The 12469-nt window shown below is 36.5% G+C and overlaps 1 protein-coding gene across 3 annotated transcripts; it reads left to right on the top strand.

Moving 5' to 3' along the window:
- Positions 1-4844: 4844 nt before the first annotated feature.
- Positions 4845-10230, top strand: LOC103439267 (phosphomannomutase-like). Of its 3 annotated transcripts, none has more exons than XM_070824771.1 (12): positions 4845-4980; positions 5334-5422; positions 5595-5639; positions 5731-5797; positions 6175-6251; positions 8746-8781; positions 8934-8989; positions 9067-9166; positions 9275-9370; positions 9512-9601; positions 9791-9842; positions 9934-10230. In XM_070824771.1, exons 2-12 carry the CDS (start codon positions 5354-5356, stop codon positions 9987-9989), a joined length of 744 nt encoding a protein of 247 aa, XP_070680872.1. In that variant the 5' UTR covers positions 4845-4980; positions 5334-5353; the 3' UTR covers positions 9990-10230. The 3 variants fall into 3 exon arrangements, with proteins under 3 accessions (XP_070680872.1, XP_008376032.3, XP_070680873.1); XM_008377810.4 differs by having other exon boundaries at positions 4927-5227; XM_070824772.1 differs by lacking the exon at positions 8746-8781 and having other exon boundaries at positions 4970-5227.
- The last annotated feature ends 2239 nt before the right edge of the window (positions 10231-12469 follow it).

The following is a 12469-nucleotide window of genomic DNA, read 5'->3' as shown; positions in this document are numbered from 1 at the left end:
ACTCTTAAGTTCCTTGCAATGTCTTAGGTCTAAATAACTCAACCCCGTGAGATTATTAATTGACGAGGGCAGTTCTTTAATTTTTGACTCGGATAAACTAAGCTCTGATAGTTCCTCCATAACTTCTAAAATCTCTGGAAACATCTCAAGATTCAAGCAGCCAGAAAGTTGAAAGGATTTTGAGAGATTTCATACAACTGAAGCTTGGAACTCTTAGGGTACGTTTGTTGTACCGGACTATCTCGGACTGGACTAACTTTAGGGATTAAGATGGACTGGCTTAGACTAGACTAAGCTGAATTAACTTAGTGAAGTGTTTGATACAGTGTCGGACTAAAAAGTAGGATAATTAACAAAACTTTAATATTATATTATTTAACCAATATCTATTAATATTTTAATATTAATATATTTATTTATTCTTTTATACTCTTCATCCTCTCTCATAACCTCTCTTTTTCTCCGCCCATTTTCTTCCTGCCCTTTCCCTCTTTTACTCTCTGTTTCTTCGTCCCACTGTCACTCTCCCCACTTCCTCTTTTTTCTCCCTTTTCACTCAAATTACGTTGCTATGTGCTTCAAAGTACGAAACTCTGAATTTATTTTTATATTTAAATTTCAGTTCTTTGAGATTACAAATCAGTTCTTGGCGTTGGATTAAATCCAAAGCAAATCCAGCTAGGTATTCCTCCTTGAAGCAAATAGGGAAATCTGGGTTGTGGGTTCGTTGGGTTTCATAAGAGGGAGAGAAATCAATTTGAAGCAAAGAGGAAGTTGGGTTCGTGAGACGAAGGAGATCGGCGAGATTTGGTAATGGGTTTGCGGGATGATGGAGATCAGCGAGACGGTAGGATTTGGCGACACATGCTTGCAGATCGCAAACGATGCGGATATTAGAGAGCCAGGATTTGCAATCCCATCCTTTTTGGGGGTCCTAGCTAAGACGAGGTAGCGAAGCCTTTAGTCGGAACGAGTCCGACTTAATCCCATTAAAGATAGTCCCAGATCAAACCAAACACGGACTAGTAAGCCAGTCTAATCTAGTGAAACCTAATGAGCCCAAACAAACACACCCTTAAGTTCCTTGCAATATCTTAGGTCCAAAGAACTCAACCCCGTGAGATTATTAATTGACGAGGGCAATTCTTTAATTTTTGACTCGGATAAAACAAGGTTTGTAAGAGTTGAAATAGAAGGGTGAACCTCAACTAAACTTGTACAATATTCAAGAAATATCTTCTCAAGATTTGGTACCTTTGAGAAGTCAGGGGTTTCATTAAGGTATCGACAATTACTTAAATTGATGAATTTCAACTTTTCTAGTGTCTGTTAAAATGTTCAGGAAAACTTACATTACTTAATAAGGCATCTCATAACCCAATCATTTAAAAGAAACATATACATGTAAACAATGATTGTACGCACCAGGGTTCCTTCCCAAAGTCTGTCAATGACACTATATCGTATGTCAAGGTCAACAAGATTTTTGAACTCAAAGTTGGATGGCAAAGACTTAAAGGGAATCCAAACCAAGAGATACACCTCAACTCACAAGAAAGAAACTTTAAGTGCCCAATCAGGTGTCGTTTGCCGTAAGGATTATGATTGATCTTGAGAAGTCTTAATCAGGTCATACTGACATAAGTTTCAGCATTTAAGCATACCTCTCCTGACTTCGACAAATCAAGAATCATGCTTTCAATTGCTTCTGTAGCCTGTGCGAATCAAAGTGAAGGAACAAAAAGAAAATCTTAGTTTAGATTATGAATTTAATGCATGTTTCTAAAGAAGCGTTTAATAATTATTTCGTTTTCAGTTTTCAACTTTTGTTTTGATTATTTTTTTAGAAATCTGAAAATTGAAAACCCATAACTTGTTTAGTAGTTGTTTTCAGTTTTCAATTATTAAACAAACAATGTAAACTAAAAATAAAAAATTGGAAACAAAAATGATAATCAAACGGACCTAAGAAATATATTTTTGTCAAAAGTTGAAGCTTCTACTAAACATTGCATAAGAAAAAGACTTCTCATCGTATTTTGAGTTAGCACATAATGAACATCTTCATAACTCCACAATCTACTTCGTCTCCCAGGCTCTTTGATAGATTCTTGGTGGACGATTTTCTGACCCATTTCCTCTAGTGAATCATGCATCTCCAGTGTCCCTCGTTGTGAGACAGTTATGAGAGCTCGATCGATTATAACTCTTATTCGAGTATGAGGATATAAACCACAACTATCCAGAATTTCGGTTGCATAGTTTTTTTCCATTCGTTTTAAAGAAACATGCAATATCTAGAAAGATGTCTATCTCTGTGTCATCTAGACTGCTAGTCCATCGAAGCTTGTTTTAAGCCCAAAAGCTGGCGTCCAATCCCTTCAGCCTACGTAGCCTCGAAAGCAGGCTTGAACGCTTACACTAGAATTCTAGCCAATAGCTGGCCCAATTTCTGCATCAATTGTGTCTGTCCTGGATCTGTCAAAACAGATATAACCTGCAATGCCGGCTTGGCATCTTAACCATCGATGATGGTGCCGAAAGCGTTGTCGGGTTGGCGCTGCTCCCCAATGGCGGACCTATTTCACCCGGAAAGAAGTGACACCTTTTTAAGATGTTGTAAGACTAATTGAATAACGGAAAGACAAGGGTTCGCAGTGTTGAATACGAATTCGAGGGACTTGCGTTGTAAGGGAATTTGAGTGATGACTCTTCTACAAAAAGAATAAATATTCTTTCTTAGAGATTTATTACTTGTTAACCGCAGGTCAATGTAAAAGCTGCAAGTTTAAGATTTAGGTGATCAACTCTCTTGCATCTCACGTAAGTGATTTGCACAGCAACTTATGATTGAGTAAGGGAACTACTTTTCGGACTCCCGTTTTCTTCTTTTGAACTTTTTCCACTTTTACTAACCTTAATTAGAATTGAAAAAAAATAAAGAAGAATCGATAGACAAAAACAACGCGAGAGGAGTACAGAAGGCAAAACTGTGAAAGTGAAAATCAATACCGTTCTTATTAAAAATTCAAATAATTGGAGTTGGAAGTTTCCAAAGGCAAGTAAGGCCAGAATGAACCAAAAACAGTGAAGTATGAGGCCTGGTGCTGAGAAGTTACCTCCCAATTGGACAAAGAAAACATAGCAAAAAGAGGACAATATATACCAGTAATAAGTGAGCAGATAATGATAATAAAACCAAGGTTCTAAAAAACGTTAGGCGCTAGTCGGGCAGTAGACATGGGCCTAGCGCCTAGGCGGTTAGGCGGGCTCTAGGCAGGCGTCTAGGCGGATTTATGTAAATTTATTATATATCTTGTAAATAAATGCTTATTTACACTAAAAAAAAAACTATACTTATATGTATCCCCTTAAAAGTTCTCCAATCATTTCACAATTGGATGAACTTGTAGTCAATCCATCATTTACAAATTAGGTACACCATTTTCATAAGTATACCACTATAAAACTAAAAAATAAAAAAACACACAATTTATTGAAAATTATGTGTGTGTGTATATTCTATTAAGTAAAAAAAATAATAAAACATTATCCCAATAATTTATATAAATATATAACACACACATATATATGTATATATAATGCATGTATATTCCAAGCTGTTTGAAATGATAAAAACTCCATGTAGAAGTAGTGGGTGGTTATTATTAAAAACCAAATAACATCTCATCCCTTCTTCAAAAAAAATAAAAATAAAAATAAAATCATCCCATCTGTGTTTTTGACCCCTACACCCCAACTCTGTTATGCCACCCAAGATTTCCAATAAACCCCACGTAGAGGTAGTGTGTGTTTATTAAAGATTTAAAACCAAATAATATCACATCTTATTTGTGTTTTTGACCCCTCCACCCTAACTCTGTCACGTCACCCAAGATTTCCAAAGCCCATATCATTATCACACCCATTGGAAAGTGGAACACTCTTCCCATCTGAGTTTTTCTGTTTCTTCTTCTTCTTCCTTTAGTCATCAGAACGTTGAATTGGATCACAAATCCAGATAGCGTTGCCATGGATTAATACCCTAAAAGTTAAGAGTTTCTCTCTTTTTGCATTCTCTCTTTCATCTTCTACTCACAATCATACCATAGAGAAATGACAGTCACAATCATACCATAAATAGAAGCCATTAGATACCAAAAGCATATTCCAACTCTACAATAATTTGCATTCATTTCTACACCTTTTGCACGCATCACTAGATCCACGACCTACCGTTACTCCACACAGCCATAAGGTTGGGGAAACGTTATGTCTAAGTATAAATACAAAATACAACTCCTACAAAAGTTTTCTACTAAGTTAAATCACACAATTAATAATTTGATATCAAATTTGCAGAGTCATTCTTTATGAGTATTAAACTTATGATTTAAGGCTACTAGCTTATAATAAGTGATAAAACCATAATATTAGTGACAACTGAAGCGAAATGTTTTGATATGATTATATTTATAATTAAGGGGATGAAGGATTGAGGGCCACATAATAAGTCAGTCACATATTAGGTGTTGACCTCAACACATCTATGTGAGTCGAACTTGAAACATATTATTTGCAAGTAGACCTGTAAATGAGTTGATTTTTTTAGGTTTGAATCAGTTTCAACCTAACTCGTTAAACTAACAGGACACGCAAACCCAACCCATTAAGCTAATAGGTTATCTAAATCCAACCCGTTAAGCTAATAAGTTATCTAAACCTAATTCATTAACGGTTGTAACTGGTTTTGTAGGTAGACCCCAAATGACCCGTTATTTTAACAAATAATTAACGAATTCATTCGTTAACTACATATGATTAGTTAATTAGTCAACCCAACTGTTAATTTTAAAAGGTGAATTGAGTTGGGTTTACAAGTTTGGCGTTTGGGTCTAAAATGTCAAATCTACTGCTGCCACAAAATTTGACTCAAACTATGGAAGTAATCTTCCTCTTATTCCGTTTTCTTCTCATTTGGTAATTTACTTTTCTTTTGCCATTTTCCGTTGATTAGTGCTCTTCATCTGAAAACTTCATTGCCCTTAGATCTTGAAGTTTTCTTCTTTCTTGGGTGCACATAATTTTGACCCCATTTTCAGTTCCTAATCACCTTTTGGTTCTGTTGCTTACAATCTCGGCCATCCAGTCAATTTTTTTTTTTAATTATTGCACTTTTAAGTAAATAATTATTGGGTTTTGGATCTTAATCCTTTTTAACATCTGGGTAATCTCTGTATTTGCTGTTTGCTTGCTGGATTTACTTCAGGTCACAGAAATTCAGGAGATTAAATTGTTAAATGAGCATTGTGTTATTGTGTGATTGTTGGCAGGAAAACTAGATTGAGTGTAAATGGCTGTTAGGAGGCCTGGTGTGATTGCCTTGTTTGATGTTGATGATACTCTCACAGCTCCAAGAAAGGTATGAATCTCTGATTTATACTTTTCCTCTTAAATCACTGTTTATTTTTCAGTTAGATTATGGACTAGTTGATCATATGGGTTACCGATTTGAAGGACAAGATGTTTTAGATTTCTTAATCGGCTTATGTGCATAAAATTTTCTGATTGAATGTGTTTCGCTTGAATCCCAGGTTGTTACTCCAGAAATGTCGGAGTGTATGAGAGAACTTAGGAAGGTATGCAACCCATCAGCCCAAAAGTGTACATCTGTATTGAGGATGGTTTGTTAGTTTCTTGTGAATGATCAATTGCCTTACTGAAGTGCAGGTTGTTACAGTAGGCATTGTGGGAGGATCTGACCTTACAAAGATAACGGAGCAGCTTGGCAAAACAGGCGTATATTTTTTCCTTGTAGATAGTATAAAAATTAAACTCGAAATGTATTGAACATTTAATTCTGCATATGACACATCAATTCCAAGCTTCAGTTGTTGGAGCTCAAGTTTGGATATTTACTCATCGTATATATCGTTAATTAATATTTGTTCCTAGGATGCAATTGAAACTGTTTTGTTGATCTGTTATAGGCCGTTTAGATTGTCTAAGTACCACAATATGCTTGGTTGGCACCTTGTTCCTTTTCCTTCCAACTCTTATCCTCCAATGTTAGTTCTCAAGGGGACATTGTGGACACATTTATAGCTGTCTATTTTACTATTTTTGAAAATCTTTTCTTGACCATGCTTATTAAATGTGTCTTTGTCTTTGCAGTTATTGATGACTATGATTATGTATTTACTGAGAATGGTCTTGTTGCTCACAAAGATAGGACGCTGATTGGCACCCAGGTATTATACAGCTTAGCGTGATAATGAAACAAGTTTTCACATTCAAAATGTCATAGTGTCCTGACTAAAAGTTAGGTTTGAATCGATTGTGTGAAAGTGATGTTTGAATTAATTAAGTCAAAGTGATGTTCTGTGCAAGTAAATTTATGTTCCTTTTCTGGCCTAGTGTTTGGCTGAAATAATAAGCGAAGCTAAATTTCTAATGATCTGATACCCAGAATTTGAGCAAGGTATATATATCAGTAAAGATATAAATCTTCTCCTGAAGAACAAAGAAAAACTGGATAATCAAGATGAATATTTCCATGTTACAATCTTGTTTTGTGGTATCTTTTAGGCGGATCGTTCTTCTTTTATTTTTTTAAGAAATTATTTGTGGCTAAAGAAAGTACTTTCATCTTAGAACGAAGTAGTTCTCTGCCCTTAGATTTCTTCTGATGCATATAAATGTTTCACCTCATTGTCCTCTATTACAGTTCGAACGTCTTGAACACACTATACCTGAGTTAAAATCGCTTTTTCTGGGTCGTAGTGTAGGTGCCCAATAGCCATCATTTGTTTCTGATAGGATTTGTGACAGAGTTGCATTTCTTGTCCTTTTTTCCTGCGTACATTTATTTCTTTCAATAATAACTCCAAACTGGTGCCCAATACCCTTCATCATATCTGAGAGGGCACTCCCAACGAAGCCTTTCGAAATATTCAGCTTTCTTTCCCCCCGATAATACCTCTGCAAACAAGCTATACTAGAGCAAGAATATCTCATATCATCAGGGTTAAAAGCAAGAGTATCCCATATCATGCTTTTTCCCTGTCTTTTCCTTTGGCCTTGTTTTTACCTGCAAGACAAGGAGAAAGAGAGCAATCAGTCAGCACTTGGAATCAAGCTTCCAGCCAGGAATTGACTGCCTGGAACCCCTTACCTAATTACTTACCTGGCATTGCTCTCGAGTACTCATCTTCAACATGTTATGTTTCCAGGGAAGATTCCGCATCTGCTTGAGGAACAGATAGGGCAAGTGCGAAGGATACAAGGAAGCATGTGGAGACAAGCGTAACAGCACACGTGCCGATACATCCATTACTCTGTCAAAAGCAAAAGTATCCCATATCAGCAGGGTGGAACGTACTCTAGATTTGATGGACTTGTTTTGACCCTCAAATTCTTCAGTCGGCCTTATACTCTGGAGGAAACCAGAAAACCCTCCAGCTCAGTTCAAGAATAAGCCTGTGGAAAGTTACTTCTTCAAAAGCAAAAGTATCTCATATCATCTCTTCTCATTTTTCTTCTCTTTATCCTTCATGCTGCTGCAAGATGGGGAGAAGGTGAACAATCAGTCGGAGCTCTGATTGCTTACCTTGTCTGTCACCTCTTTCAGCAGACCCCCTAGCTCGGCGACTTGGGGGACTCCTACTACATGGTTTGTATCGCGCTTGACCAAGCCTGAAACTACAAGTAAGCTTCAAGTGAAATTGATACATTACCTTGTGCATCTCCACCAGTTAAAGATACCACCCCTGGATGGAGGAAGAGTACTTCCAGAGAAGATGCCACATCTACCTATGAGACAGATAAGGCAAGTCAAGACGACACCACACTCCGATACTTAGAAGTTTCGTGATTACGAGATCATTCTCCCACAATATTTCCTAATGTCATTTGTACTAAATCATTCACTTGTACTCACTAAAGGAGAGCTTGAACCTATGTACTTGTGTAAACCCTTCACAATTAATGAGAACTCTTCTATTCCGTGGACGTAGCCAATCTGGGTGAACCACGTACATCTTGTGTTTGCTTTCCTATCTCTATCCATTTATATACTTATCCACACTAATGACCGGAGCAATCTAGTGAATATCACAAAAAGCGACCGTTTTCGCTACCTAGGATCTATCTTGCAAGAGAACGGAGAATTAGATGGAGATCTCAACCATAGAATACGAGCTGGATGGATGAAGTGTAAGAGTGCATCCGGCGTGTTGTGTGACCGTCGTAGGCCACTGAAGCTCAAGAGAAAATTTTATAGGACGGCAATAAGGCCATCGATGTTTTATGGCACAGAATGTTGGGCGGTGAAGCATCAACACGTACACAAAATGGGTGTAGCGGAGATGAGGATGCTTCGTGGGATGTGTGGGCACACGAGAAAGGATAAGATTGGGAATGAGGATATCCGAGGTAAAGTAGGAGTAGCCGAAATTGTAGGAAAGATGAGAGAAAATCGGCTCCGGTGATTTGGACATGTGCAAAGAAGGCCGACTGACGCTCCGGTTCGAAGATGTGACTACGGGACAGAGGTTCAGGGCCGAAGGGGTAGAGGAAGACCTAGGAAAACTTTGGAAGAGACTCTAAGAAAAGACTTAGAGTACTTGGACCTAACGGAGGACATGACACAAAACCGAGCGCAATGGCGTTCTAGGATTCATATAGCCGACCCCACTTAGTGGGAAAAGGCTTTGTTGTTGTTGTTGTTGTTGTTGTATTCTGTAGAGCTTGAAGACATATCTTGGAGAAGACAAACTCAAGGTAAAGCCCATGCTCTGTTGTATGCTATGACTCTCAAATTCCTTATTTGGAAGATATCTTAGGCAGTTAAGCTAAACATACACAAAGCACCCAGAAACTTAATTACGTTGTTCTTGAGATTGATCTGAGATGATTGGCATACAATTGTGCAGGAATTTATCAATTTTACGCTTCATTATATCGCAGACTTGGACATACCGATAAAGAGGTTAGTGGAGTGGAAGCCTTTGTTAAATCTTAAGCTATTGACTGTAAACTTATACTTTCATTTTAACTGAACTGCAGGGGTACATTTATAGAGTTCCGGAGTGGGATGCTTAATGTATCACCAATTGGGCGAAACTGTAGCCAAGAAGAAAGGGATGAATTTGAAAGATATAACAAGGTTAGATACCTTACACCATAAAATTAAATTGTGAGTTTATATTTATTATAAATGATATCAATTTTCTTTTTTGCTTGTGTATAAATTGAAAGACAATTTCATTTGCAGGTTCAGAACATACGCCCAAAAATGGTTTCTGTCCTCCGTGAAAAGTTTGGTCACCTTAACTTGACGTTTTCCATAGGAGGGCAGATAAGCTTTGATGTAAGCGATAGTTGATACTTATATTTGCTTTAATGCTTATTACATTTATTTACTTTTTGCCTGCCCATTCTTGGAATAGTCGAGTAAAAGTGACTAGGACTTTTGAAATTGAACGCTGATGGTTTACACTGCTTGAACCAGGTTTTCCCGCAAGGTTGGGACAAGACATACTGCTTGAGATACCTAGATGATTTTCAAGAAATCCATTTCTTTGGTGACAAAACTTACAAGGTTTGTCCATAATTTGATTGCTTAACCCTCTTCTTCCTACAACTTCCTTTTCTATGAATTCATGAGTAGTAGTCTGTTCATGTTTTATGTTTTATGTTTTACGTTTATTGTATTCGATGAAGTTTTCTGTTTTACATTTTAACCTTCTCATATTCGGGCCCTAAGACTTGTGAATATCGTTTTCCGCAGGGAGGAAATGACCATGAAATCTATGAATCTGAAAGAACCGTAGGTCATACAGGTAAGCCGTCGTCTCAGGTTTAAAGTTACTTATGGCCATATTTCGGACATATTTATGGAATATGTATATCTGATGCTCGACCCTTTTGCAGTTACGAACCCTGAAGATACAATCAAGCAGTGCACTGCTCTCTTCCTGAACCCTTGAGTTCGAACCATCCCCATGAATTTCCGGTTATATGCCATTTTTCGAACAAGAAAGAAAAGTTAAATTCCATGTGTAATTCTATATTTGAGAATAAATGCTAAGCAGAAATCTGTAATTTGTAACACTATTTATAGACGCAAATGTCTTGGTTGAGAAATTTCATATTCGCATTGTATTTTTTGTAATCACACTGATTCCTACAAATATAAATTTATATACTGAAAGGCATCCTTCACTTCCTTTTCACATTGCTTCTGCTACTTGTGTTCTATAATAGTTGGTGGAGCAACAAGTTATTAAATTATTCAATTTATAGTTTTTTTTTTCTTTTTGAACAAACGATATTATCTATACTAAAGGGGAGGGAGGTGGGCAACCTCACAATGGGCTAGCAATACTGTGGTTCAAATTCGCATTTAGCGAGAATCGAACCTAAGACCTTTTACTTACAAGTAAAGAGAACTAAGTGACATTCAAGTTAAAGTTATACATTGCACATTACTAGTTAATTAACTTACATACGATTGTCTTAGTAATTAGGCATTTCTCTTCAATTCATTGCGTGTTGGGTTCAAACCATACCCATTGCCCTTAATCTAGATTTTTTTTTTAGTCAAAGCCCTTAATCTAGATTTAGATTAGTAATATTGTTGGGTCTAAATCCTCCCCTTCCCTTTAATTTAAAATATATTAGTAATATGGTTTTCAATAAATACACTTAGATTATCAGGAGGGAGCCTATATAGGTGTTGATGCAGAGACAATTTGGAGCTTGAATTTATTTCTGATTTGTGGGAAAATTTGAAGTTGGACTAACAATACAAACGGTACCAACATTGTAACATGTCAAGCATAAATTTTAACAAACAATTTATAGCTCAAGTGGTTAAGAACATATGTGTATCCATTGAGATTTTATGCTTCACCTTCCTCATACCCTTTTGTAACAAATTTCTATTACCTAGAAAAGTATTAAAATAAGTGCCACAATGAGGCACATCGAAACGACTAAAATACTATACTTACTTTAGATCGAATCTTCCTCTAATTATGTAAATCAAATTAATTAAAATATACTTTGAATAAAAAAAATAAAGTGCAATAAAAACTTGGGAAAACAAACCAAATACCCTAAAAAACTTTCATTTAATTATCAAGACATGAAATTTTTATAATTTCCAAAATACCATTAGAATTATCAAATTACCAGACATAAGTATAAAGTTAAAATTTTTCCCACACTAAAAAAAGTGGTCTAAAAAGACAAATAAAAAAAAGAACATGCAACAATAAGCGGCCCATGAAAAAACAAAAGGCACAAGAAGAAAAAAAGTGCAATTTAAAAACATCCAATTTTTTTAGAAATAGTGACAGCACCAAATAAAAAGAAGATATTTTGCAAAAGTTTTTTTGTAACATAGCACCCTCATTGATGTATATAAGAAGAGCTTTCCTTCATTATAAACACGCGGAACACAACTCAACTCACAAGCAGGGAAACACAGAGCCTTCCTAGCATTCTTTCCATCCTTGTAAACTTCATTTGTAATCATTTTTTGTAGCAATAAAAAGGCAAATGTACATATCCAAGCAATTCTCTAGCCTTAAGTAAGCTTTTTTTTTTTTTTTTTGGGTGTGTTCGTTAATTAGACTTCTAATTCAAAATAGGAAACGATATTGTAGTTATATTATTAGTGTGAAATCCCGTCCCAAGATTCCACTATTTAAAATTATGTATCTCGTATTTCGTATTCATAATCGTAGTTTTGACACTTTCATATTTACAGCGTATATATTTGCCCCTATTGTATTAAACGGAATTCTTTGTGGACGTATTTGATCCTTTCATGATTTTTTAGATTTCTTTACATATTTGGATAGTACTCATCGATACAAACGCGTGGGTGCAAACATAATATAGTTTGGAATTATAACGAAGAAGTTATAAACGAGCAAAGGAAATGGTGAAATGGTCATTTGACCATTATCTAGAAGGCTCCAAATTTTCTGGAGCAAAGATCTGTGAAGCCACGTGTGTGGCTATGATGGAAAGGAAATGAGAGAAAAAGAGGATGCGGCCAATTAGAAAAGGGAGGAAGAGAGAGGAAAGAGAAGTGACCAATGGGGGAGAGAAGAAAGGAGGGGAAGGGAGAGAGGAGAGAGGTGAGAAGCATGGAATCACTCTAACCTGTTACACCTGCGACCCGACCCTATTCCAGTGACTTTTCCCGACGGTTTTCCATCCATTTTTTGGCAATTTATGACCTTCTACCCCGACCAAACACCTACCCGACCTCCCCTCTTTTATTTCCACAAAAAACCCGAGCTAATTTGGCTCCAATTCGTGGAAATCGAACCAAGGAATTCGATAAGTGTAAGGCGACGATCCGCCCATTTCCAAAGGGTTTTCCATCAACCATCACCACCCTTAGGTGTATTTGGAGTCCAGGAACAAAGCCCAATCTACATTGGAGATAGCA

The sequence above is a fragment of the Malus domestica genome, chromosome 07 (assembly GCF_042453785.1).
Source record: "Malus domestica chromosome 07, GDT2T_hap1".
Classification (NCBI taxonomy): Eukaryota; Viridiplantae; Streptophyta; class Magnoliopsida; order Rosales; family Rosaceae; genus Malus; species Malus domestica.
Note: the sequence above shows the minus strand (reverse complement) of the source record. Positions and strands in the feature narration are given on the sequence as shown.